This window comes from Meleagris gallopavo, chromosome 3, assembly GCF_000146605.3.
Source record: "Meleagris gallopavo isolate NT-WF06-2002-E0010 breed Aviagen turkey brand Nicholas breeding stock chromosome 3, Turkey_5.1, whole genome shotgun sequence".
NCBI lineage: Eukaryota > Metazoa > Chordata > Aves > Galliformes > Phasianidae > Meleagris > Meleagris gallopavo.
The window spans coordinates 91327459-91354873 of NC_015013.2; the positions used below are offsets into that span (position 1 = coordinate 91327459).

Sequence of the window (27415 nt, forward strand, 5' to 3'; positions counted from 1 at the left end):
TGTCAGCCTCACCTCTGTCCCTGGAAAGGTGATGGAACAGCTTGTGCTGGACAACCATCTCCAGACAACTGGGAGAAAAGGAGGTTATCAGGAGTAGTCAGCATGGGTTCACCAAGGGGAGGTCGTGCTCAACCAACTTGGTGGCCTTCTATGATGCTGTCACATGCTGGGTGGATGGGGGAAGAGCGGTAGATGTAGTCTACCTTGATTTTAGAAAGGCATTTGATACTGTCTCCCACGACATCCTTATAACAAAGCTGAGGAAGCGTGGGATAGACGAGTGGACAGTGAGGTGGGTTGAGAACTGGCTGACTGGCAGAGCGCACAGGGTCGTCACTGGTGGTGCAGAGTCTGGCTGGAGACCTGTAACCAGTGGTGTCCCCCAGGGGTCTGTGCTGGGTGCGGTCTTGTTCAACATCTTCATCAATGACCTTGATGAGGGGATAGTGGCCACCCTCAGCAAGTTTGCTGATGATACGAAGTTGGGAGGATTGGCTGACACGCCTGAAGGCTGTGCTGCCATTCAGCGAGACCTGGACAGGCTGGAGAGCTGGGCAGTAAGAAACCGGATGAGGTTCAACACAAGCAAGTGTAGGGTCTGACACCTAGGGAGGAATAATTGCATGCACCAATACAGGCTGGGGGATGAGCTGCTGGAGAGAGGGACCTGGGCGTCCTGGTGGACGACAGGTTGGCCATGAGCCAGCAGTGTGCCCTTGTGGCCAAAAAGGCCAATAGCATTCTGGGGTGCATTAAGAAGAGCGTGTCCAGCAGGTCGAGGGAGGTGATCCTCCCCCTCTACTCTGCCCTGGTAAGGCCTCATCTGGAGTACTGTGTCCAGTTCTGGGCTCCCCAGTACAAAAAAGACAGGGATCTCTTGGAAAGAGTCCAGCGGAGGGCCACAAAGATGGTGAAGGGCCTGGAGCATCTCCCCTATGAAGAAAGGCTAAGTGAACTGGGTCTGTTTAGCCTTGAGAAAAGACGACTGAGAGGGGATCTGATCCAGCTTAATAAATATCTGAGATGTGGCAGCCATAACGGTGAGGCCAGTCTCTTTTCAGTGGTACGTGGAGACAGGATGAGGGGAAACGGACATAAGCTGCAGCATAGGAAGTTTCGCACAAATATGCGAAATAGCACTGGAAGAACAGGCTGCCCAGGGAGGTTGTGGAGTCTCCTTCTCTGGAGATATTCAAGTCTCGCCTGGACGCCTACCTGTGCGACCTGGTGTAGGGAACCTGCTTTGGCAGGGGGGTTGGTCTCGATGATCTCTAGAGGTCCCTTCCAACCCCTACAATTCTGTGATTCTGTGAAATTTAAAAGAACTCAACTATTTGTAAGTTATACTGAGACTACAGTACTCAAAAGAATTCAAGATCAAAACTTAGCTCTTGACTAGATCCATACAACCCATCGATGCGTAATGTTCAAGGCCAGTAACAACACATTAGAAAATTAAGTTACGAGGAGGAAATTGATTCTAACACATACTAATTGTAACATTATTTTGGGGACAGAATGGCATAGCGGTTTTTACACGCACAAAATACATGCAAAGGCATCTGTTAGGTGTTTTCAGCATACACCACTCCCCTTGTTCATTGAAGAGGGCTGTTTTATTAGCTGGAGTATAAATGCCAACCCACTTGCATCTGCAACATGCAGTTAATTAGATCTTCTCTTCCTTTCCTATTTGGAAAATGGGTAGTTCTTGCTAAGGCCTATTTCTTTTTCATTTAGACTTACAAAATGCTTTATGAAATGAACTTCCAGAGATAAATGATGTTTATTTGTCACTGCAAGAAAGTAGCTGACTGAATCTCTAGGAGCAATCTCTACAGAAATACTTTTTTCACATCATCAAATGAATCTATAAATCACCAACTTATATATAAATCATAAACAACATATATATATATATCACCAACAACAGAGCATGAACACAGAACTGTGATTCTCCTACACACCTTGGCAGAAAGCAAAACTTGATGGCATTTCCAACAATCACACAAAGTGAAATATGAAGAGAACAAAGGATCAATACATGATCAATTTACTAGATTTCAGTGTAACCCTCGTACCTCAGAGCAGTGTACGTTGTGCTCCTGGCAGCAATGAAGTCATAAGAGATTTTAAAAAATACGTATGATAGATTCTATTCTTTGTGGAGTCCACTCAATTACATAACATGTTACCGATGTAAGCGTTTTGTTTTTTGTTTTTTTTTAATTAGAAACTGATTCAAAAGTTCTCCACTTCTCCTTTGTACTACACTAATTTCTAAGCAGTGTTATTAGAAGAATGGACTCCAAGGAATTCTATGGAAGTTCAGTATTGGTGCTTAGGAGGAGAGAGGGAACAGCAGGGAGAACAGCAGTGAAGTGCTCAAGCACGTGCCAGACTCCTTAGAGACTGGCGAGGAGAAATTCTGTATGTTCATTTCTCGGTTCTCTTTTCTACATTTTTTTTTTATTTTTTACACTCCCTCAAGCAACCATTCCCATTTTTGTATATTGACTTTTCTGCAGTTTTTCTTCTTCCATGTTTTAAGTATCTGACAGATCAGGGAGATTTCAGATACAAACAGACCCCAGAGGACTTATATCACTTTGAACTTTCACTCAATTCATCAAGCTTTACAAGGCTTTTTCTCGAACAATAACAAGTATGTTCAGGTGTTAAATTATTCAGAGGTCCAAGTACGTCTGTGGTACTGATGAAATATAAGTGGATCTAAACTGGTAAAAGATCAGACTTCTAAAGAGAATCTTACCAATGCCATTTACCTTACCTCAACAGCACAATTATAGCTACTGATGCTGACTCTGGCTTTACTGCACAGCATTCAGATTATAGGGATAAAGATACGTGATAAGGATAAAGTCCATTCCATGTTCTGCATCCTTTACCAAGCATACCCGAACCTTTTAATTGCAATTTATTTTAAACAGCTCCAGCTGTCGCTAAGGTTCCATGTCTAACAATTTGTGCGATGTAGAATGCTTTGTCTTGACATAAGAAAATTTGCAACCACCTCCAGGAAAACAAATTTATGGTGTTGCAAAAAATGGATATCCCAAAAATTACCCTTTTCATTTTGAGCTCCTGCTCAAAATGCAACAAACTAAACCATGAAAAGAAACATAACACTTTCCTTCTCCTGATACTCCTATACACCTTTTTCAACAACAATAACAAAACACTCTAGCTGCTGCTTAAACACTAAGAGTTTTGTGAATTCAGACAGCACTCCCTTTTTGTAACTGTTTCATTCTCTCTCTTGAGGCTACCTGCTCCTGTGCTGGCTCCTCTTGAAATAGAAGGCTCCACACAACATCGACAACATCTGATCTAAGAAGATCAGAACAGGTGGACCAAAGTCTAACTGCCAGTGGAATTGGATAGAAAGCTGCAGTTAAAAATGTCAGGCAATTAAAATCTCACATCTTGTTCTTAAGTCAGCTCACAGATAGAGTCCTTGACGGTACTGATCTTCAAAAACGTACAGATCGAGGTGTCTAAAAGTTGGCTTTTTAATTATGTAATGCACAGTAACTTCTCTGGTATTAGTGCATGATACATAATCCTCTGACAATACGCCTCAGGCCAGAAAAATTACTCTACTTTGCTAAGAGCTGCAAGAATGAACAACACAGTCTGAAAAAGATCTCGTCTGGTCTCAATTTAGTCACTCTAAATCAGAACTATAAATAATTTAAAAAATAGTTCTGTGAGTGTACACAAATAATGAACAAAGGAAGACAAAGCACAGTTGACATGAAAATGAAATGAAATTAGAATCTCATTCAATTAAATAACAACAATCCAATACTCATTCAGCTTTATATGCTTTTGAAATTAAAATGGCCAATAAAGAAAGTTCATTTAACCTCCCCATCTACCTTTATCAATGTGGATCTGTGCCCTTGTTAAGCAAGGTAAAGAAGACTAATGTCCTTATTTTTTGTGTTTCTAGATTCCAGTATCTTTTTTGGACAGTTATCTGTAATCCTTTTAGTTTGACAAATTACCACTTTATTTCGGATATTTACATTTTAAATCAGTTCAATGTTTACATGCTTCTGTTTGGTTCCTGTTAGGTTGTTCTACAGGAAATAATCTCAAAATATTAATTAACATCCCTCAAACTAATGAAACAGTGGGATAGCTGCCATAAGAATGAATGAAGTTACTACACTCAGTTCTTTTTATTGGCAACTGAAATCTTTGGAAGAGTAGCATCCGTGACCTCTTTTCTGTTCAAGAGCCAGATGATAAGCATCTGACTGCATATACTTCACTACAGAATGGCAGAAAGAATCTGAAGCCACACACAGCTGATATACTAAATCAATTCAGTACCTGCATAAATATTCTTCACTGGCTTAAAGTACTTCCTCACGGAAGTTGATGGATCCTCTGCCCCCATGTCTTTATAAAAAGACCAAGATTTCTAAATTATCTCAAGTTCTAAATGCAAATATCTGAGGACTATCTAAATGACAAAAAATGGATACATCTAAGGAACCTCTTCCTATAAAACAAAGCAAGTAATTTACATTTTGAGATATATTAACTCAAGCCATTAATATGCCAAAATATACTTCTTCCTTACTGTAAAAAGGGGAAAAAAGGAAATACATAAACTGCTAAAGCTGCTTTCTTATTCTATAGCTCATAGAAATAACAAGTATTTACATCTTTCTTTGCAGTCAGTAGGAATTCCAGATTCACATGTTTAAAACAACCTTGCTGAGCTTGACTCAAAATCCTCTGCAAAATCTGTGCCTTGATTTCGGACTGAGTGCTGCCTTTCAGGTTATTACCATGAAGAAGAAAAGTTAAACAGACACTGCAGGAATTCAGAATCTTACACTAGGTTACAGATGACTCTATTTATATTGTAAGAAATCACAGTAAGTAAATGTACAAGTTATCAACTGAAAATCTGAAAACAAAAAGTGAATATAAGCATTCTAGATCATAGAGAGCACCTGGCTATGTGATGCCCCAGCTTACGCTGCTGCCTGCTGGACTGCCTCTACCATTTTGTTCGGTGCCATTTGAATAATCTGAACTCTCTCTGTTCTGGTTTACACACAGACATGTTGTGTACACACAGATGCACAGAAAAATGGTGTAATTTGATCATTTATATAGAATCTCTATAGAGAGCTACAAAACAAAGACAATCTGGTGAACGCTCATTTCAGAATAACAGGAAAATTCAGTATACAAGACTCAAGATGCACAAAATTAAAAATGCAAAGTGGTAAATAAATCTTCATACTGGTGAAGTAGATTTTTAAGAAGCTTCATCCATTGGCTGGTCAAATAAATTCTGACAAAGAGACTGTGATTGGCAACATGTCTTCTCTGGTAGAATGCATTTTCACCAGATTTTCCTCTGAAGAAATAAGGCAATACTGCCACAATTTCAAGAGTTCTATCAGAGAGCACTGATGTTGACAAGAGATTTTATCTATATGTTATGCAGATGACAAGAACTTCACAGAAACTAAGAAAATGGGGACATCTGCCCATAATAACATTTTTATTTGCTGGCATCCCCGAGATAAAGAATAAATTGCTCCATGTGCTAAAGGAACGTCAGTCTTGATAATCAACACATACATAACTCTATGTATTAACAAAAGTTCAGGATGAACAGTGTAACAAGGATAAAGTAGGTACAAATCAGAGATTAAAATATGAGTACTTCTGAAGTATAACATGCAGTACCTGTTGACATGACAGCCATAGTAATATTATTAGATGCTTATTTTTGAAGATCTGTTATGCTATAAAATTCTGTCCTGTGATCATCTGTAAGCTGATATGTAATCCTTGCTATGCATTACTTCTGCTGTCACTTTGTAAAAAGTGGTTGTTGCCATGGTAGGATTTTACCACAGCCTGAAGAGATCACAGAATGAAATGATGAAAGGAACTAAAACAAAGTATGAAATGCATGAAAAACCAGTGTTTTCCTAAGCTTGATAAAGATACGTATAGCTAGTGAAACAACTCATACACTTGCTCTTGAGATCAAGGTATTTAGAAGTCCAGACTGAAAACATGTTACTGTGCTTTTCAGGAACAGAGCTGAATTCCATGCTGCAGAGGTACTAAGATCACTCTTGTCTGTTATTTTGGAATGGGAAAAAAGAGGAAGTGAGCCAATAGCTGCTCTTCATTATTAGTATTAGTATAGTGATTTGGACCAGGATCTGAACTCTATCAGGTATTCTAAGTGCAAAAAGTATTTCACATCCAAAGGTCTTATAATTTCAACATAAATCATGAAACAGTAAGCAGACAAAAGGAGATGGGTGAGCAGAATATAAACGTGACAGTGGTACCCTCAGATTAGTAGTTCTCTGAAAGAGCTGTCAGGCACTGGAACAGGCTGCCCAGGGAGGTGGTGGTCACCAACCCTGAAGGTGTTCAAGAAATGTGTTGATGTGTCCCTGAGGGGGGTGGTTTACTGGGAAATATTGGACAGTTGGACTGGATTATCTTGGAGATCTTTCCAACCTTGGTGATTCTATGATTCTACCTTCATGTAACAGGCAGCAGTGTCAACATACCAACAGCCTAACCATAGATAACTGGTGGTGGTGTACTTTTGAACACAATGAGGTACAAGTTGCTCTTCATTAAGAATCCACATAACTAAGGACAGCCACAGAATTGTAGAGGTTGGAAGGGACCTCTGCAAGCCATTCAACCCAACCACCCACTGAAGGAGGTTCCCTACAGTATGTTGCAATGGAAATCCAGATATGTTTAGAATCTCTCTAGAGAAGGAGACTCTACAACCTCTCTGTGCAGTCTGTTCCAGTGCTCTGTAACAACTCTTAAAGAAGTTCTTTGTCATGTTCAGCTGAAACTTCCTGAGTTCCAGTTCGTAGCCACTGCCCCTGTCCCATTGCTGGACACCACCAAAAAGATCCTGGCTCCATCCACCTGACTTCCCTTCTTTCAATACTTATATGCACTGGTAAGATCCCCCTCAGCCTTCTTTTCTCCACACTGAACAGTCTCGGGTCTCTCAGCCTATCCTCAGAATAGAGATGCTCCAGGCTCCTAACCATCTCTTTGGCCCTCTGCTGTACTCTCTGAAGAAATTCCCTATCTTTTGTTAATGGTGGAGCCCAGAACTGGACATAATACTCTAGATGTGGCTTCACCAGGGCAGGGTACAGAGGGAAGAGAATCTCCCTCGACCTGCTGGACATGCTCTTTTAATGCACCCCAGGGTACCACTGACTTTCCTGGCCATAATATGGAAGAAGGCATTAAGAAAGTTATTTAGGAAAAGTAATGAGTAATTAAATCTTCACAGACTGATCAAAGGTAGAAATCAAAATCTTAACAGCTAAAGAGAGATGGGCCAGTAAGTGAGAAAGTAGTAAAAATAATAATACAAATAATTACTAATGGTTAATATAATATTCATTATCTTCTTCAGAGGGAGCTTGAAATGATAGCTTTATAGCCCCAGGAAAACAGAGGATTGATGCAATGTCTAACTGGGATAAGAGAAGGTTGTTTAGAGTGGCCAAATAGTTTTGCCAAACATCAACAAAGAAAAAGATCATATGAGTCAAATGGCTGTGTATTACTTAGGAAGTGAAGCTCTGAATCTTCAGCTAAATCTTTTATATGCCATTGTGCTACAAGAAAGATTGTAGAAAAAAAATTCTGTTTGCAGTGCTCACTCAGGTATAATTGTTATGGAGAATTAGGAATTAAGGAAAAGTACACGGATTTGAAGAGGTGAAAATACTTTGGGAATAGGTTAGTTGGATTTTGGAGGGGGAAATGATTTGGTTTTGTTAAAGAGAACAAAGAGTGCTGCTCTACTCAAGCAGTTTTCTGTGTACAAGGCAGGCAGGATTTGCTCTGAATAAAAAGGGATTTCAGTAACTTGCTCATACAGGATAAATAATACTGAGGACAAGATTTAAAGCTTTACATAATCATCTGCTGATGAGTTTCTCATATCAGAACAATAACTTCTGTGCTAATAAAAATGCTCAAAACATATTTCAGGTCCAAAGACAAGCAAATTAACAACACAATTGTTTACTAATATCTACATAAAAACAGGAAATATTGGTAACACAGTAGACATAGATAACATGCAATCAAACTTAACTGAGTACTACAGTATAGTTATCTACAAGTTTGACTGAAACTAGAAATCCAAAAATCTACTGCTCTGCTCATTAAATTGAAGCAAAAATATAAAATTAGATTTGGATAAAGAATTCTACATGGTTTCTATCTTTGATTTCAGAGAGATTTTATAAAAATCCTTGCCTTTACACAAAATACAGGTATTGAAATAGAATATATCTAGCTGCCACTACTCATTCCTGCTAATGACCACTGGAAATGGGAGAGCAACAACTATAACAAAAATGAGAGATGCTGGATGCAGTCCAGAAAGGGACAACTCTGCTGATGCCATGATCAAGGCAGGATGATTCAGGAAACAAGCAAGAATGTTTGCTTTGTGAAGCCAACAAAAGATATCTTGGCATTTTGTCATCACAGAGAATCATTTACAGACAGAACATAATGACAGAGTCCTTTTCTGCTAAAAAATAATTTAACAGCTGTGTGCATTTGTGAGGGAAACGTTTCTTCTCAAGAAGCATGGTATTTATATCAAACAAATGCTTAACATGGAACAATCTTCTCCTCCAAAATTAGTTGGCATTCCTTGTTTGATGTAGCGCCTAACTGAAAGATGCAGTCATACTTCAAGGCAGTTTGTAATTGAAAGGTCTTGAAAACACATCTGCAGACACTGCTAATCAAGTGTGGCTGTGATACTGGCATGATTACTCATCCTCCAATCCTGCTCCTATATTCAACACGCGAACTAAAAATACAGTCTACCTATATAAGTTATGAACTGAAAGAACTCTGTTAGCAAAACAAACAAAAACACAAACATTTTGGTTTCCACCCTATAGCATGAGAGCAAAATGACATCTGCTATGTGTCACAGAGAATTAAATCCAGAGAAAGGAAAGTGACTTGCTTTACAGTGCCAGGCACTCCTTGCTATGTTCTGTGTTTCCGCAGAAATGTCCAATTTCTTGTCTACCTTTACCATACACTATGGGTACCTCTTATTTTGTTAAAGCATTCATTAGTCTCTTTCCTAGCAATTTTTCAAATGTACTACTCCATGCCTTCACCTTTTTCCCATTTTACTTTTTCTAGTAAGTACAGAATATCTCAAACGTTATGCCATAAATACCATCACTATCTGTAGTAATCCAGACTTGATCACTAGTAACTGAAATAGATTCAAACTGACAAACTGTTCTTTTTGTGTCATGCTCTGATCAAAGCCTCACTGTGGTTTTTTGCCAATTTCAGAATATAATGGCAGAACCTCACAACTGGATCCTGGTTTTCTCTCAGGCATTTGGTGTGCCTATCATCTGTATGCTCTTATAGTACAACAAAATGACAGAATTTCTCCCAAACTAGATACTAAAAAGGTTTAATCTTGATAATAATCTAATATACTGGCTCTCAGACAAGAATGAGCTGAAGACATTTCAGATTCTAGACAGAATCTTTGAAAGGACTCACATACATAGCACTATCAGAGCTAACAACTTCCATTTCCCAATCATAACCCAAGCTAGATAGGACTTATTTACATTTTTTTGAAGTCATATTATGAATAATGATTCAGTCTGGGATTCATTATTGTTATGCTGTGAAATTATTTTCTTTTATAAAATCATTCCAATGAACAACAAATATAAAATTTCCATAGTCAAAATTGAATTATTTTTTTCTTCTCAGCACTCAATACGTGAGGTGGGAGCTCTGAATACAAAATCTGATCTTGAGTACAGCTGCATAATAATTTGTACTCATGGTTTAATATATAAGCAATATGAACACATAAAACTCAGAGAAATAATGCAATAGAACACTGTAAACTCCATAACCTTTCTGCTTGCGAATTAATAAAAAATAATTTAAAAAGAAGATACCAGACAAAGCTAGCTATATACGTGACATGTAGCAGTCTACTGAGAAGGATTAACAAAGCTTGTTTCTCCAGGTAAAAGTCTTCCATTAACATGAAACACTACAAGTACTGCACAGAGAAGACATTTGAACACGCAGTTTGGGGAAATACTAAGGGATGAAGAAGGTTGCCTTATCAATGGGTACTATCTGGATTCACATAATTTCAGGGATAAAGTGTCAATGGCACATTTACAAGTGAAAGTAAAGAGTACAGATGTTGCAGAAAGTTCCAGGGAGGAAAAGAAAGAAAAAGATAGCAATAATGTAGTGTAACATTCACAGAAGAAAAAGAAAAAAAAAAGTTTAAAATGTCCTACTAATATAGCATTTAGAAGAAAGTTTTAGGTGCAAACATAGAAATATGAAAGCAATCTGCCAGGCCAGCCAAAAATGAGAGATGAAAAAAATAGGTTATGTATGCTCTTCATAAAAAAAGAAACTTAACAGCATAAAAATCAGGACAATAAATGTTGTTAAGGAAAAAAAAAAATGAAACCAAGCAGCTAAGCAAGGACTTGGAGAGGCCACTGAAGAACAAGAATGGAAATTCAGTGACAGATGATGCTGATATATTGCTGACACCCTGAATGAATTTTTTGTCTCACAATTCACAAGAGAAGCTGAAGGTCACAGAATAGAGTGTGGAATAAATTTTCCAGTGGGGAAGTGAAATACGAACGTGTCTTACAATCACCTCAAGGTTAACAATTAGGAACTCAGCATAATTAAAACCTGACAAAGAAGCAGGTACAAATGAGTGATATCCCATAGAAAGCAATGCAGTGTTAAAGAAATAAAGAAAAGCTGTCAGTTCCAAATAGGAGAGGATTACAATCATGTTAATAACATTTAAAGACTTTTCCCCGCATGCTAAAATAGGTGTGGCTGTAATTCTGAAGCTATTCTCTGCTGGGAAGAAGTGGAAATAATAAATAGAGCAGTGGCATAGGTCAAACAGATTTGATAAAGCATCAGAAGTATGAAATTAAAAGAGAAAAGAAAAAATCATTAAAAAAACAAACACCTCTACTGATCTCTTTTGTTCCTTGCTCTACTTCCACAGAGCCCACGCAAGGTAACGAGGAATCTAAGGTATTAGAAAAATTCAATGTAAGCAGAGGAAGCACAAGATCACTCAGCTTGAGAAGTACTACAGTTTTACACTAATTTTATTTCTCTGTGACTTCAAAATCAGAGGAAAAAAGCATTTTTAATCAACAGCACTCTTAACAATAGGAACAGAAAAGAAAAACAGTGAAGATTCTGTGCTCTGAGAATTCAATATTTGATGTAGGAGTAGAGCTTATACCACTCTGACATTAGACCACTGGAATTTGTTGATATATATAAAGCAAGGGAAAAGCAGTGATCAGTTCTTAACAGCTTGTAAACTCAAAGGCTAAAACTATGGATTAAAAAGTGACATATAGAATTAATTTGCAATATGAACACTTACAAAATGCTAACAGCAAATTCAGATGCTCTAACAAGAAAGAGGATAGGCATTGAGATGAATGAGAAATTGATCAGATTCAGTAGTCAGAAGTCACTGAATGTTTTAAATTATTAATTTTCATAGAATCATAGAATCTTTCAGTTGTAAGGGACCCTTAAAGGTCATCTAGTTCAACTCCTCTGCAATGAACAGGGACACCTACAGCTCGATCAGGTTGTTCAGAGCCCCACTCAGCCTGACCTTGGATGTCTCCAGGGACGGGCCATTAACCATATCTCTGGGCAACCTATTCCAGTTCCTCACCAACCTTATTGTAAAAAATTTCTTTCCTATATACAGTCTAAATCTTCCCTCTTTTACTTTGAAACCATTCCTCCTTGTCCCATCACAACAGACCCTGCTAAAGAGTCTGTCCTCTTCTTTCTCATAGCCCCATTTAGATACTGACAGGCCACTCTCAGGTCTCCTTGGAGCCTTCTCTTCTTCAGGCTGAACAGCCCAGCTCTCTCAGCCTGTCCTCTTAGGATGATTTTTTGTCCTCAGATGATTTTTGTGACCCTTCTCTGGGCACGCTCCAACACGTTTCATGTCTCTCCTGTGCTGATGACTCCACATCTGGATGCAGTGCTCAAGGCGAGGCACCACCAGCACACAGCAGAGAGGCAGGATCACCTCCCTCACCCTGCTGACTTGTCTTCTTTTAATGCAGCCCAGGATACAGTTGCCTTTCTGACTGGCTCATGTCCAGAGTCCCATCCACCAGTACTCTCAAGTCCTTTTCAGCACAATCCTTACATCTCCCAGCTTGTATTGCGAATGGGGGTTGCCATGACCCAGCTGCAAGACCTCCACTTGGCTTTGATGAACCTCATGAGGGAGGTTCTCCTGGACCCACTGCTCAGCCTGACTAGATCTCTCTGGATGGCATCCCGTCCCTTGGGTGTGTTGATCACACCACACAGCTTGGTGTCACCATTTTTTTCTAGTTTCACATACACAGTTTCTTCCTCACAGCTGCCACTTATCTAGGCATTGTTTTCTCCTAGGTTTCTGGTAGAAGGGCTTCAAAATACACACTTTTAAGGAGAGAACAGTATTTGGTTGTGGATAATAATGCATTTAACCTTTTAAATAGGTCACAAATACAGCATAGTATACATGTTGGCACTGAGTACAGTTAAAGTTGCTTTTAAATTTGCATGTAGAGATGATTAAATGTCTCTCCTTTTTAATGATAGAATTTAATTTACAAATCAGGATCTGTTTTAACTAATTAAAAAAAAAAAAATAACCCCAAAATTCTTACATGGTTCCTAATGAAAACATCTGCTAAGTAAAAAATAAAAATAAAAAAAAATAAATTTGGAAATGCTTTTTCTTGAAATTCTGCCTTGTTTCCCTTACATCTGGGTGGCTATTATCTTAATAGTGTTTTCACAGACTATACTCTTCCACAGAAATCTTATGAATTTAATAATCACAATACTAAAACCTCAAGTTAGTTCAGGCAACCACAATAACAACACTTTGGGTTCATTTAAATAAAAGGAGCTCCTCAAACGCTTCAGGAATTTAAGCCTTCTCATGTACTCCCTTTCCCTGGCCTACCAGCTACCTTGGGTGCAGACACCCTGAGGAATAAAACTGGACAGAACAGGAAAAGGTATGAAGTAAAGAAGTATGATGAAACAGAAAGAACAAGCATAGCATGGAGAACATAACAGGGAGGAAAAAAGTCTCAGCATCGAAATTACAAGACATCTGTGAGAAAGACAAACTGAGGAAGCAAAAGGCTCATAATCAATAGCCAGCTCAAGTTTATGTGACAATCTTGTGTATCCTGTCATTCTTAATTTCTAAAATGCAATACTATACATATGCAAATATTCTTAGCAAAACCTGTGCAGGACTAAACTTCAAGAAATATACATTCATACTAACATTTCTTCTACCAGTACCTTATAAGGTTTGTCCCATTTTAAAAGGAACTACATTATCTACTACAAATTCTGTCACTTAATTCTTTACCAGTTGAATCCAGCACTTTTCCCACATACAGAATCCTTGCCTGAAATTAACAAGTCATGTTATTCACGCTCTTCAGAATATTGACATATATCTTCTGGTCTTGTCCTGTTACCAACAAAATCAACTACCTGTCTTCTCAACCAACTACAATTCACTTTTCTCTTCATTTTTCCCTAATGTGAGTGGTCATACTGACTTCAGTCTCACAGAAGCAACTGCTGTTAAGGAGCATCAGTAATATTCTTCTCTGAGCTGTTACATGCCTGCAAATGAGTTTTGTTGCATCCTCATTAAGAAAGGCAGTATGAACTCAGACTGAGCACAAGTCTTCTTTGTTCTCATGGCATGTGACTTTAAGACCTTGCATATATCTCTACCTTTAGCTACAGGACAGCAGTGGAAAGGACAAATGATGGTCACTCATTCATGGTTATGGTCAAACAATATAATGGTTGCAGAGCATGCACAGTTGTATACAAACCTTTCATGTTCTTCTGTTTCCAAAATAATGCAGCACCAAGGAACTCCTGACTCTTTTAGACAACAGTGGGACTACATCCCCACTCATGATGAAGGTATACTATTTTAAGAAGTCTGAAAACACTGTATTTTCTCGCTCTCACATGTTCCTATACGAATTTATCCACTTATATTTTATCTGTTTGTACTGATGGCAATGTATTTTATATAAATATAGAGTGTATTTATGTATAAACGTGTGTGTGTGTGCATATAAACTGGGGCTGGGATGGAACTAGGCTGTTTAGTCTAGGGAAAAGGAGGCTAGGGGGAGACTTTATTGTTCTCTTCCAGTATCTGAAAGGTGCTTACAGCAAGAGAGGGGCTGGCCTCTTCTCACTGGTGACAGGATGAGGGGAAATGGCCTTAAGTTGTGTCAGGGGAAGTTTAGGTTGGGTATCAGGAAAAACTTTTTTACTGAAAGGGGAGTTAAGCACTGGAATAGGCTTCCCAAGAAGGTTGTTGAGTCACCACCCCTGGATGTGTTTAAAATCCATTTGGATGTCATGCTCAGGGACATGATTTAGCGGAGGGTTGTCAGTTAGGGTAGCATGGTTAGATTGTGGTTGGACTTGATGATCTTTAAAGCCTTTTCCAACCAGGGCAATTCCATGATTCTATACATATACACACACAACACAGGGACAAAATTACTTTAGGACAAATGCTGTATGTGTCTTACAAAGTCATTCACAATTTAGGCCTTATAGAACAACACTGATTTCACAAGAAATATACTAAAACAAAACAAAGCTGTTCTGGAGAAGAGCTCTTACCTGCTTTACTACTGTCACAGTTCCAGGTGCCATGGTAACAACAGAAGCAACTGCAGTGGCATCATGGGTTTCCGATCCCAACTCAATGATTTGCTGCAGAATGTTTACAGCTGCCGGATCAAGTCTTTCACCTTATCAGAAAGACAGTATATATAAGATTATTACAGTAAAGCAGGCCTTAAGGGTATGCAAATCTAACTGCCACTCTTTTCCCTCATGCTTTAACCTTGATACATTGTGCTGTCTGTAAATTCAAACAGCTCACTAGCATGACACTTTAATAACAGATCTATAGGATGAAAGTATTCACAAAACAAATTTGCCTGAGGAATGCGTGCATCAACAAGTGAAACTACATTGCTCATTTTTATGACTATTTTAAAGAGATCAAAAAGAATACATTGACTAAGCAAACAATAGATACAACTAACAGCAGTAACTGTAAATTATGCAGCTGCGAGACTATACAAATCCAAATGAATATTTGCCAGACATTCATATTAAGCAGAACCTGAAGTCTATACCTGTAACAAAGACAGCTGGTTGATATATTAGATACCTGTGTTTATCATCTGTCCGAATGTCTGCAACACCTCTCAACCTTAAATTATCACTAATGTGCTAAAGTGAAAAAGTTAATGTCTTGATAAAAACAATGCCTATTACATTATAAGTATGGGATCAGAACATGTTTGTCACATTTTAAATTATCTTTCTGTGTGCAATTCTACCAAAGGAAAGGCAAGTTTACAAAAAAAATTATATACTTTCACTTCTCCCGAAATGTAAAAAGAAAAAACTCAGCTGCTGAAGAATGTTTTGTGACATGCAGGAATAGAAATCCCCCTCCTGTGGTCTGCATGTCCATACGATTAGCAGTAGCATGACAGATGTCAGAAAGGGAGGAAAACTCTCAAGGTCATGATAAAGCTGCTTTAATTTGCTGAAATCAGTGCCAGAGCTAGGAAAGAGGCCTGAAGGAACCAGTCAATGGAATAAAGCTCATGTCTTAACTCCCAACCTTTACAAACTGATACTGTGGTGGGAATCTAGCTCAGATCACTTAATTTCAAACTAAGTTGTTATATTTTGTTATCCAAATGAAATACAATTTTATCTGAGAACTGAAAAATGTTTTCTTTCTTTCATTTTTTCCTATATAACTGCCTTCAGTTACATAACTGGTATAAACTACTAGGTTTTATATCTAGAGGGAATATGTCAGAAAAGTTGGATGGTTAAACCAAATTGTTCTATTTTGAAAATTACTGCCTCATGCTTAAAATCAAAACTGTTATATGCAGCATATTCGTGATCATGCTTACTTTAATTTAAATATTATATCTTAAGAATTTTTCTCAAGATATTTTTACTCATTCTGAATTCCCACTTATTACCAATATACAGAAAGTGCCAGTTACATAATGGAACTGCGACATGCTTGGAGATGCCAAAAGAAACGGGAGCTTGTGAAATTTATCTGTATGGTGAACCATACAGTTCACAGCAATGGTAAAATGCTCTCTTCTGGCAGCCACTGCCTTTATTTACACACATAAATTCAAAAAATATAAGCACTGATTCTAGTCTCTATTTTAACACTCTCTTAGACCTAAGAGTTTTTTCTTGCAGTTGTTATTGTTCCTGACTTATCAATCTCATCTAATTCCTCTTTTTCTTGTCTAATGTGATACCGAATAGTTCATTCTGCTTTCTGTACCATTAGAATTAAGTTTGGTTGTACTGTTTTAGGAATATGGTAAATTAAGCATACCACTGTGTCAGTTCTGCAGGATGGCTGATTTACAAAGGAAGAAAAATGATAGCTAGAGAACTGCCATTAGATACACACCATCTGCTCTGCCAAGGCAGCTGAGTTCACAATACATTGAATAATGCAGGCAGGAAATTCCACACATCTAATAATAAAAGGCAAAGTACAGTGTGGTAATTATTAATGATTCAAGGACACAGAAATTAATTATGAATGGTCACTTACTATTTACTCTTCAAGAAAAAATATAAACTCCCAAAAAGTTCAGGATGACAAATTTCAGCATTTTTAATTGTTTCACAGTGATTGTATATTGTCCACTATACTGAAAAGAATTAGATATTTATGAAAAAATACATATTTGGTGTTCCAACCCCCAGAAAAGTAACTTACCGTTTTCAGAAGTGTATCTAAGGTTCTGTAATGCAGCTACAGCAGCCTGAGTACCTTGATCATCTTCTCCAGCCTCTGTGATATGGAGATACTGAGTAGACGCTTCTTCAGAAACTTCAGCAGTTAACTTGAAAACAAAACCCAGCCAATGCATGGATAATCTCCCTCTCATTTTAGCAAATTAGAGAACAATCAAAGTTATGAGCCTAAAAATAATGAGTTTTGGGCAATAAACAAGAGTTATGGAAATTATCTTTCCCACAACTACTATTTTCAAAAGAGGCTGTTAACATGTACTTTTGCTCTGATGGGACTTTTCTCTTTATTATTGTTCCAATGACAGAGATTTGCTTGAATCCTGGGTGTCCTCTTACTTTTTCATGTTTGGCCATCAAGGAGGGCGTATATAGTATGGTTTGTAAAATTCATATGGAAATAACACTTCAAAGGACTACATTTTAAAATACTTGCCCCTTCTCCTTTGATTAACTGTCTAACACTGAACCTACTGTGACAGTTTTTGAGAATTTTGCACTCTATCCATGCGTACTGCTGAACACAAACTGCAGGACAGACTTCTAAACCAGCCATCAGACTGATGCTTAGGGCTGGACTGCCTGAAATTCAGCAGGATCTGAAACTGACTTGTCCACTGCAATTGAATTCTGTTTTTCTCCTGTCACTAGAGACCAACAATGAACTAATCAGGCAGTGGAAACTCAGCTTGCTAACTGTGATTTCTTAATGGAAGTGACTGGATGGTTCTGTGGTTTTGCCATAGCTTCTACATCTACATTCAATTTTGTTTCATTAAAGTACCAGTCTTCATTTCAAAACAAATTGCTACCCATGTTACAGCAGAGAAAAGATGTAAAAGTTACACCTGCTTAAGGCAGCTGCACTACCCCACCCACTGAGAAAATTCAGGTGATGTTTTGGCTTTGTCTTGTTTTTTTCCTGACTTGGCTTCTTAGATCTGGTTAAGTTTTTTTTTAAGCTTTGATCCTAATAATTGATGCTCTGACTCCTATATACTTTGGATACAAGACTAAATAGTGGAAGACATACTCTTTATAATAGTATATCCTATTTAGCCGACTAACATATACATTCTGTATTTTAACATCAGACCAAATCATAAGCTTCTTTCATTAATTCAATACAACCTCACAGCTTTGGGCACCTTCAAGTTAACATCAGTGAATATTCTGTATGTATTTTTGTTGTATATACATTTTTTTAGTTTCGCATATTTTTGCTAAAACTTTCATTCTTTCTACAGCAGAGGACTAGAGCCTTCTTTATACAAAAAAAACACAGTACATTATTAGTCCAATCACTAGTCATGAAAGCAGTCAATATTAACAGTGACAGGAGTGTGTGCATTGAAAATGGTGATGAGAGAACACAGGACCTCTTGTTCTTATATAAAGTTGAGAACACACTTGAATACTTGTTATCCTTAACTTTCCCTCCATAACTTCCTAAAATCCTAGGGCCAAATCCATGAAAACTTTGCTTTACCTCCCACTTTGTTTCCCCATCGTGTTCCACAAGCTTCATTCCATGCTTGTTCTTAAGATGTCTGTTGAATTCCCATTTTGTACCATATACAAAGCTGCAAACAGGACACTTAATACCACCTACAAGGAGACAAAAATAAATTCCTTTAGTTATTTTTCTATTAGGTATTTTTCAAGGAAGTAAATACTCATTTCATTTAACCTCATCTCTGCTAAGATTTACAATTTAATTTAAAAATCTTTGCTTTCATAATGTAAATAGTATGAAAAACTGGAAAAAAAAAAAACTCACAAAGAACTCTTAAATGCTTTAAAGGCAATTTTGGATAATGGTAATAAAAGGAGTCTGGAACAACTCATGTACCTGGAAAGGTATAGCAATCTTGCTTCCCTGCCTTCATGTTTCCCTGTTATGGATCGAAAGTTGGAGGAATGGTGTTTCCATCTTTCTTTGCTTCTACATCTCTCTCTCTTGGGAATCCCTCCCCCAGTTACAAACATACAACTATCTGCATTAGCTTGAGATAATACTTCATTTCTGTAATTAAGTCCAAGTGAAAACCAGTTTCAAGCCTATTGAGCTAAATGTTAAGAGAGATAACCAAAATGTAACAGAGGAATTTAAACTGCAAAGTAAGTAACAACTTACTTACTGGGCAAGAACATGAGCTCACAGTCATGATTCTGGTTGAAACTCAATCTAAGCAGCACTAAGAGACCACTTGTAGTTTCCAAGTGACATTTCTTTGAAGTCCAAGGGTAACTGTGACTCATATTGTGCCATAGGCCAAGCATAAACTAAGACTAGTACGTGCATTAAATTCTAAATAAATACTTTTTCACAATAAATATTCTTTTATTTCAAATTGTAGAGTTCTTCAGAAACTTTAATGCTTGCTCCATTGCACGCTGTTGTAGTTTCCAATGTAAATTGTATGTATATTCAAAAAATCTACAGGAATGGGCTCTGTCAAGTTTTAGGTTTAAATACTGGCTTCCTGCTGTCCACTTGTTGTCTTTGAAGATACTTGTTCTGGCTTTCTCAAGTTCAAAACAACATATTTGTGAATTTAGCACAGTGTTTATCTAGTAAACAATTTTTTACAGGTGAAAAAATACTGAATATGATGACATCATAAGCGGCAAATTTAGACTAAACAGTTTTCACTTCTTTTTCTTACTGAAGTCACTTGGTCAAATGTCAGATTCCAGCTGTTTGTAATTATGCAAGTAAGTGTTGTTTTTTTGTTTTTTTGTTTTGTTGTTTGTTTTTTCCCTACTGACTAAATCAGAGCAGAAATAATGTACATATGATAATTTGTTGCATTAGGTGACCAGGACTCACTCTAACAAATCTAACTGCTTTAGGAGCTATTCCACCAGATGGCAAATGATGACTCTTATTCATCATGTTCAATGCTTCAAACAGACTCTCATAAACTGGCAATAGGCCAAGCTCTCGTTGTCCACAGTCTTTTAAGCATAAGGTGATTAGAAAAAGCTTTCGATTTTACAGTCATGGAAATCCACCAAATGGTATTCTACCAGGTGAAAATAAACTTTCTGTTCTGGTTAAATAGAATGTAACTACACACAGTCACTACAGTCGCTCATTGACACTTAATATTCACCTATCATTTCCCCCTCTTTGCTCTCAGTCTAGTGTAAATCCTCACCAAACTTCACTATTATAGCAGATGCTTAATATTCTATCTCAGTACAAAACTGAACTGGTTTCTCTATTAGTGGGCTTAAAGCTCTGCAGTTCACAAAAGCAAAATAATGTGGCTCTGATGAGGACAAAGAAATTATCGGTTTGAGAAAAGGAAATTAAATATTAATTCCACACTAATCTGTACTACTAGAAAGAAATACCACTGTGTAAGAGAAGCCTTTCCTACATTAGTTATGGAAACCATTATAACAATATATCAGATTAATTAAAGTGCAACTTTTGTTACTGAGACTTTAAATAAAGAACAACTATGAAAGCACAGAGCTGATAATATTTAAGTCTAGGTCAGTGATTTGATATTAAATCTTTGGAAAATTAACTTTTGCACAATTCTTTAAAAATTGGCAGCAGAGAGTCAGTAAATGATGTATTTTCTACTTTTAATATCAAAACTGATCTCTGCAACAAAAAAATACACAAAGACAACCGTTATTGTCTGCTAAAGTGATGACAGTGGTATAATAGACCATAAGGCCACAAATGGATCATCCAGAATGTACTGCACAAGTTGCTGCATGAACACAAATAGAAAACCCATACTCCAGAGAGTGTAGAAATACATAAGCAAAACAACGGATGGCAGGGAACAATCAGTAAAGAAAAAGTAAGCAGTTTACAGAGGAAAATAAAGGTGACATGCTCAACACTGGAGAACAAATTAAACTAAAAAAAGAAACTATCAAATGATTTGGCAGAGTCTTCTAATACAAGCTCCAAAGAGAAACCCTCCTGGCTGTTCCAAGCAATACATAATCCTCTTGCCTCTTCTATTCTGTGAGCACTTCTAGGAATCTAGAGTGCAATCCAGCAGCTTATATGCGTGTAAGTATTTACAATTAAGATACTTGGAACACCTGCACTGTAGTCACAAACCAAATGACAAGAATGGAGAAAGAATGGAGAAGAAAAGATGAGTGCATGTGAGATGATTCATTCTCAGCTCATTGGGTAACTTGGGACAAGCAGAATACAAAAAGAGGAATATTTTTACATGGCTTCTATTAGGTGCTAATTTTCGTTTGTTTCCCTTTTTTTTTTTTTTTCTTAAACCCACTCATTTACTGGTTCTCTTGCCTTTTCATATTTGTCTGCAGTCCTTTAATTTCAAAGGACTTGTTTAATATCAAGTCTGAACAGTCATTTTTCTAATATGAATACATGAATAATTTTCTAAAATAGCTTTCAGATCCATGAATATGCTAAATTGAAGCTTGATAGAGACTAGTGAGGCAGCAAGTTGCAACTTCTGACCAAGGTTGCATACCTTGTCACACTGCATCATATGTCCACACTGATCCATTTGTGCTGTGACCCAAAGATCTTCTGATTCCAAAATCAGGAAAAAAAATTATTAACTTAAATAGCACTTATGTGCAACTCCAAATGCAAATCTTAATTAATTCAGTCTCCCAAAGAAAACATTTCTTTCCTAGTGAGATACCAAGACACTGAGAGGGGAAAAAAACTAAAAAAAAATAAAAAAAAAAAAAAGAATCTTCATATAGTCTGACAAGAAATCTACAATTATCCCCTTTTTGAGTCCACATGTAATACTCTTCATAATGGGCTACACAGGAGGAAGAGGAGTTGGCAAAGGAGGTTGCATGAGGGAAAACTGCATCTACTAGCGTGGCTTTCCTCATGATAGTTCTGAGATGAGGCATAGTCTTGGTTGCTGTTACACAAATTTGAAGTCCCTTCACTGTTCCTATACCCTACAGAACAGGTGAACAACTGGGAAGCAAGCACAGTGTTAGTGGTAGCATGGGTAATGTGTAAGGAAAGGAAAAGAAAGAAGGTTGCAAAGTCAGGGAAAACAGCATGTCTAGCAGAGAAAAACATAAAGGCTAATCCTATTCAATCTCATTCCAAGGTCTTAATTCTCTGACAACAACTGCATTCTCTATTTTATAATTTGTTTGTTTGTTTGTTTCAGTGGAAAAGAATAAAAAAATCAGCTCTACCAAACCCTAAAATATTTCCAGAACAATTTTTTTTTATTTAATTAGGCCTTTCCATCTTCAAGTCTAGGCACTAGAACTGAATAAGGTTTGTGTTTTGTGAACCTCTGAGTACCTTTTACACTCACAAAAGTATCTGATAGCAGAGTCAATTGTTTGCTTTGATTCGCTGCCCAGTGCAAAAAAGGACTGATGGGAATCAGACAACCAGTACATGTGAGTGCTTTGCTGTTACCCAGGCACTGCAAGGAATGAGTTACATGGTGATTGATGCCTGTATGAAGTAGAAATGGCAGAAATAAAGCAAATAGTGCTGCCCATCTTTTCAGAAGGAAATACAGGACTTCAGCTGAAAATTATCAACAAAAAATAATGACAGTGAGTAATAGAACTTCTAATGCTAACTACATAAGCATGATAAAATAAAATAATTCAAGCTGATTTTCCTTTCCTTCTGACATTCAATTAGCTCTTGAATTTTGGATATCCCCCAATATTCTCGTTATGTCTTCTTAACCTGTCTATGACGACAATTTCTCCAACTGACAGGTGTCTACATCTAATCACTTTTTATTTTTGTTTGTGCAGTACAACTATACAATAACAAGGAATGGAACACTTAGGACCCTAGCACAGTGATACAAAGTGGAGAAATGCAGGCCAGGTACAACAACCTTCTGATGTGGACACACAGGATGCAGCATAGAAGACAAGGAGTGATAAGAAATGGGACACAAGCTTGGTAATGAAGATCTCAGCTATAAACTACCAAAAAAAAGAAGGTCTGCAGATAGATAATACTGATGCCCTTCATAAGTACTTTGTTGCTCTTTAAACTATAAACAGTAAATTTGGATGTAATTTGGAGCTACAGAACAATTAAAAAGAAAGCGTAAAACATGCAAAATTGACCTCAAGCAGAAGGGGAGAAGACGACAAAGCCATCAAGATTAACATCATTAGATCTAGATTAATGATTATTCTTAAATTAGGTTGTTAAGATTTACATTATATTAATACTTACATACATAAGTTGTGCTTCCTTTGGCCACAAACAAGCTTTTGAGCAGTACTCTGTGCAATTGGTTTTATCTGCACTCTCTTTTGTGGGGGAACAATTTAGTGTCATTTACTCTCAATGTTTAGTTCAACCTTGTAAAATTGTCATCGAAATTTATCAGTGTATCATTCATTTCAAAGATACCGAATCTTTACTTACAGAAGGAGACAAGTGAAAAAGATAAATGTACACAGCAGTGAACAGAACGGGCAAGGTCAGAAGTCTGATTCACTCACCTTCAGAAATCAAGAACAAAGGACAGTGAAAGAACAGTTAAAGACAGGTTGTTCAGAATTACCAGAAAGTAGTACTAATTTGTAACATAACACCCAATAACATGAGGAATAAATATCCTGCAGAAGTTTATTGTACATCACGTTTGCTTCAGCAAGATAACATCAAATCTTATAAAGTGGAGGTTTACCTTGTTGGATAAGAGCTTCTGCGGCAGGCTCCCCAGAACCTACATTTACATACTCTTCATTAGGATGCTTCCTGTTGTAATGCCTCTTCAGGGAACCAGATATGTTGCAGGAATAATGGCAATGTGCACAACGGAAAGGCTAGGAGCAAAAAGGAAACAGCTCTAAGCTGCAAGATTTAGATTCAGAGAAACCAGGCTGAATTCTAGTTTGAGCATTTCCCAAGGAGACCTTCCAAAATTCAACACAAAGTCATAACTAAATTTTACCTACAATTTTTAACTTGTAATTATATACAAAAACAAACAAACAAAAAAAAACCAACAAGGAATTCTCATCATTATAAGATCAGTACTTACTTTTACAATTCAATAAATTGGGTATTTTCATAATGAGATCAGATCTGACCACACAGAGATTCTCTGCAAGTGATTCACTCACTTGCCCTGAACAAAGTAATTTTTGTCTGAAAAGAGGGAGTAGGAGAGCTAAAATAACTGCAGCTTTTGAGTGAGACATGCAACTGTTAAAGAAAGCTAGGCAGAACCAGGTCTGAAACAGAATGCAGACACTGACTGAACTCCTTTGGGAAAAAGTCCAGTTCTTCAGAACGAGCAAAATGCTTAATGCACAGCCACAATGACCAGACTCATCTAAAGCTAGTCAGCAGAAAACAGCTGGTACAGAAATTCTGATTAAGAAACTGAATTTAAAGCAGGGAAATGTCTGCTGTCAGGGTCTGCTGACCAGAACATTGCCCTAACGTTGCTGCTCATGACCTTCCTTGAGGCTTCAAGCAATAACAGTAAGGAAGAAAACTGGTGTTCAGATTCCTTTAACCTTTCAATTCAGAAGGTGCTGTAACATTCAGCTTTCATTTTTTTCATAGTAATGCCCTCCTTTTCCACAGCAGATACCACATTTCTTTCAAGAAAATATTTCATGCAGATTGCTTAGTTCTTGTATCAGTTTAAATACACTTGCATGTACTGTGTGTTATGTGCTGTATGACAGCAGAATTGATAGCAGGGTGAGGAGAGGCAATAACTTTTTCTTTAATCTGGCCATATAGAGTTGATGGCACAACCTCTATAGCTCTGTACAAACAGAACGCATTTGTGCTAAGATAACACACATAACAAATATGAAATAGTATATGCTGAATTATACTAAATCTAGCAGTGATTGTGGTATGATCCTGAAGATGAAAACCTAAATGCTGAAAAATTTCAAAAATGGTCTGTCCAAGTCACCAGTACGAGATCACAAAATATTCTGCTTGGTTTGTCCAATTTGCCAATATGAGGTCACACAAAATTTTCATGTGTATCTACTTATCTTAGATAATTATTTCTAATTAGTACTTTGGAAGTTTCAGAATAATCAACCTTTTACATTTGATTCAGTTATTTCAAACATGTCTAATGGTAAAGAAAGGTCTGAACAATATGCAGTATTATGCTATCTGGTATGCAATTACAATACTTCACACAGTTCATCTAAGTACAGGGCAGAAAACAGGACAAGAAATCAAGCAAACAAATGAACAAAACAAAAAACATAGGCAAATCTAATCACTGGTAGAGAAATTTTCCCAAGGCTTCTGTTGTTCATTACTACTCAAAGTTCACCATCTTCAGCAAATTACATTAGCATCTCCAAGCTGTAATGGAAAAGGGCTTTTCTAAACATCCTGTTGATTCCTTTAAGCAAACTGTATTGTAATGGTATAACAGCAGCAACTTTACTGCACTACTACTGTCTACAGTGCAAATTCATGGAGCTGATATACAGAAAAAAATGTTCAAATGTCAAGTTACAAGATTTTTGTTGTCAAAAACAATCTGAACGCATCTTAGAATCATACAACTGACCAGTATCAATATCTCAATATATCTATCTAAAAGAACAAGTGCTAGAACTTGAGAATGGTGAAAAAGGACATCACCTTACCACTAATCATCATGTTCTTCTTCAGGTATAATGCTTATACAAACAGGGAAATGAATGAACAATACATCTGAATGGAACTGTTTTATCAGAAGAACTGTCAGCATGTTTAGTGTTCATGAGAATACACTAAATGACATAGTGCATGTTCACTAAAAATGCTATTTTCAGAACAGGTTTTAAAAATACACTTGACTGAAGATATACTAAATGTTAAGAAATATACAAAACAAATTACAGATTTTTAAATGACCACAAAGTGTACCAAAGTTATGTAACAGGATTGCTTTAATGATGTGACAAGTGTTAGTAAACGGCACAAACAAAAGTACTCTAGTAAGTTTTCCAATTGTTTTATACCAGTATAAAACCAGCAATTTTTGTTTTGATCTATTCCTCCCTTGTAGCATTTGGCTGATTCTAAGTATCTTCTAACAAACTTAGTTTCCACTGCCTTTCAACTTCATTTACCATGACCAAAATGTCTTTCTAACCCTTAATTTGTTTTCTCTCTGGTTATTCACATCTCTTCCAGGTTTTCCACATCTATTCTACTCACTCTACATCTGTCCAGCTTTCCTACTATGTCAGGAAAATGTAGTCCATTCAATTCAGATGTTTCTTCAAATTCTACGTTGTACTGTTTTGGTTTTGTTTTGTGTTTTTTTTTGTTTGTTTGTTTGTTTTTTACCAGAATAATGTCTGAGCATTGGTGGATGTCCCATCACTGGGGACATTCAAGGTCAGGCTGGATAGATCTCTGAGCAACCTGATCTAGCTATGTGTTCCTGCTTGTTGCAGAGGAGTTGGACCAAATGACCTTTAAAGGTCTCTTCTAACTCAAACAATTCTATTATTCTATGTGCATTTCTTCTCATGTGCAGTTGAAGGAAATTTCCTGTGACCAGCGGCAGCTTAACCAAAATGAAATAAAAAAGTAAAAAAGTTCTAAACAGCACAGTGGTCTGTAGACTAGAAAAGCAGCACAGCAGTAACTAGTCACTAAGAACTCACCTATAGCTAAACATATAAAGAAAAAACAAAACATAATCTATTTCAGTTTCTCAGACATCTAAAATTTAAATCGAACTACGAAATGTTGATAATTATTTTTAATTTTTTTTTTTTTTCTTCCAGTACACCCTGAAATGAAGTAACAATAAACATGAGCTCTTGTACTTCTGAGGTCCAGGTATTACCAGCAACTCACTGTCCAGACAGGAAACAATTCTCAGCACACTAAGAGGATTAACTTTGATTTCTGCAGCTCTCGAATTCATTTTTGAGAATGTCCTGAAGTCCAAATTCAAGCACCTGCCAGCCATCAGGGTTTTGTGACTCAAACACTGGGTAGCTTGGAAACAGGATTGTTAAACTATTATTAGATTGTGTTGCTACTGATGAGTTTGATATGCATGCAAGCAACTATCCCAGAGAGAAGTAGGTGTTACTAAGAGACTTAATGAACCCCTCTTAACAAATATTCCTGATTTACTTACTTCAGTGTTTTGCAGTTCTCTTAATAATGCATTGAGTAGCCACAATTCAGTGTAGGCTTATAGCGGACTGCCAAGAGGCACTGTATATCTATAATGCTAAAATATGGTCAGAACTATCCATTTGTTAACTAATAAAGTACTTACTATGAGTACTTTCATCTCATAAGCTATTTAAAAAGGAAAAGAGTGTTTTTCCACAAAAAGAAAATAGAAAAAAAATAGATATATATTGTTGGTCTTTAAGA

The 27415-nt window shown here is 37.0% G+C and overlaps 2 protein-coding genes across 2 annotated transcripts in view; both read right to left on the reverse strand.

Moving 5' to 3' along the window:
- Positions 1-4429, reverse strand: part of LOC100550950 (zinc finger protein ZFAT) — a 41962-nt gene extending 37533 nt beyond the window's left edge. The window contains exon 1 of the mRNA XM_019614393.1: positions 4363-4429. Within this exon, the coding sequence (XP_019469938.1) occupies positions 4363-4429 (67 nt within the window). The remainder of the gene's footprint in view (positions 1-4362) is intronic.
- Positions 4430-14799: 10370 nt separating this feature from the next.
- Positions 14800-23891, reverse strand: LOC104910470 (zinc finger protein ZFAT-like). Its single transcript, XM_031552938.1, has 4 exons — positions 23724-23891; positions 18545-18663; positions 17021-17147; positions 14800-14984 (listed from the first exon to the last, which is right to left on the reverse strand). Exons 2-4 carry the CDS (start codon positions 18581-18583, stop codon positions 14815-14817), a joined length of 336 nt encoding a protein of 111 aa, XP_031408798.1. The 5' UTR covers positions 18584-18663; positions 23724-23891; the 3' UTR covers positions 14800-14814.
- Between the last annotated feature and the right edge of the window lie 3524 nt (positions 23892-27415).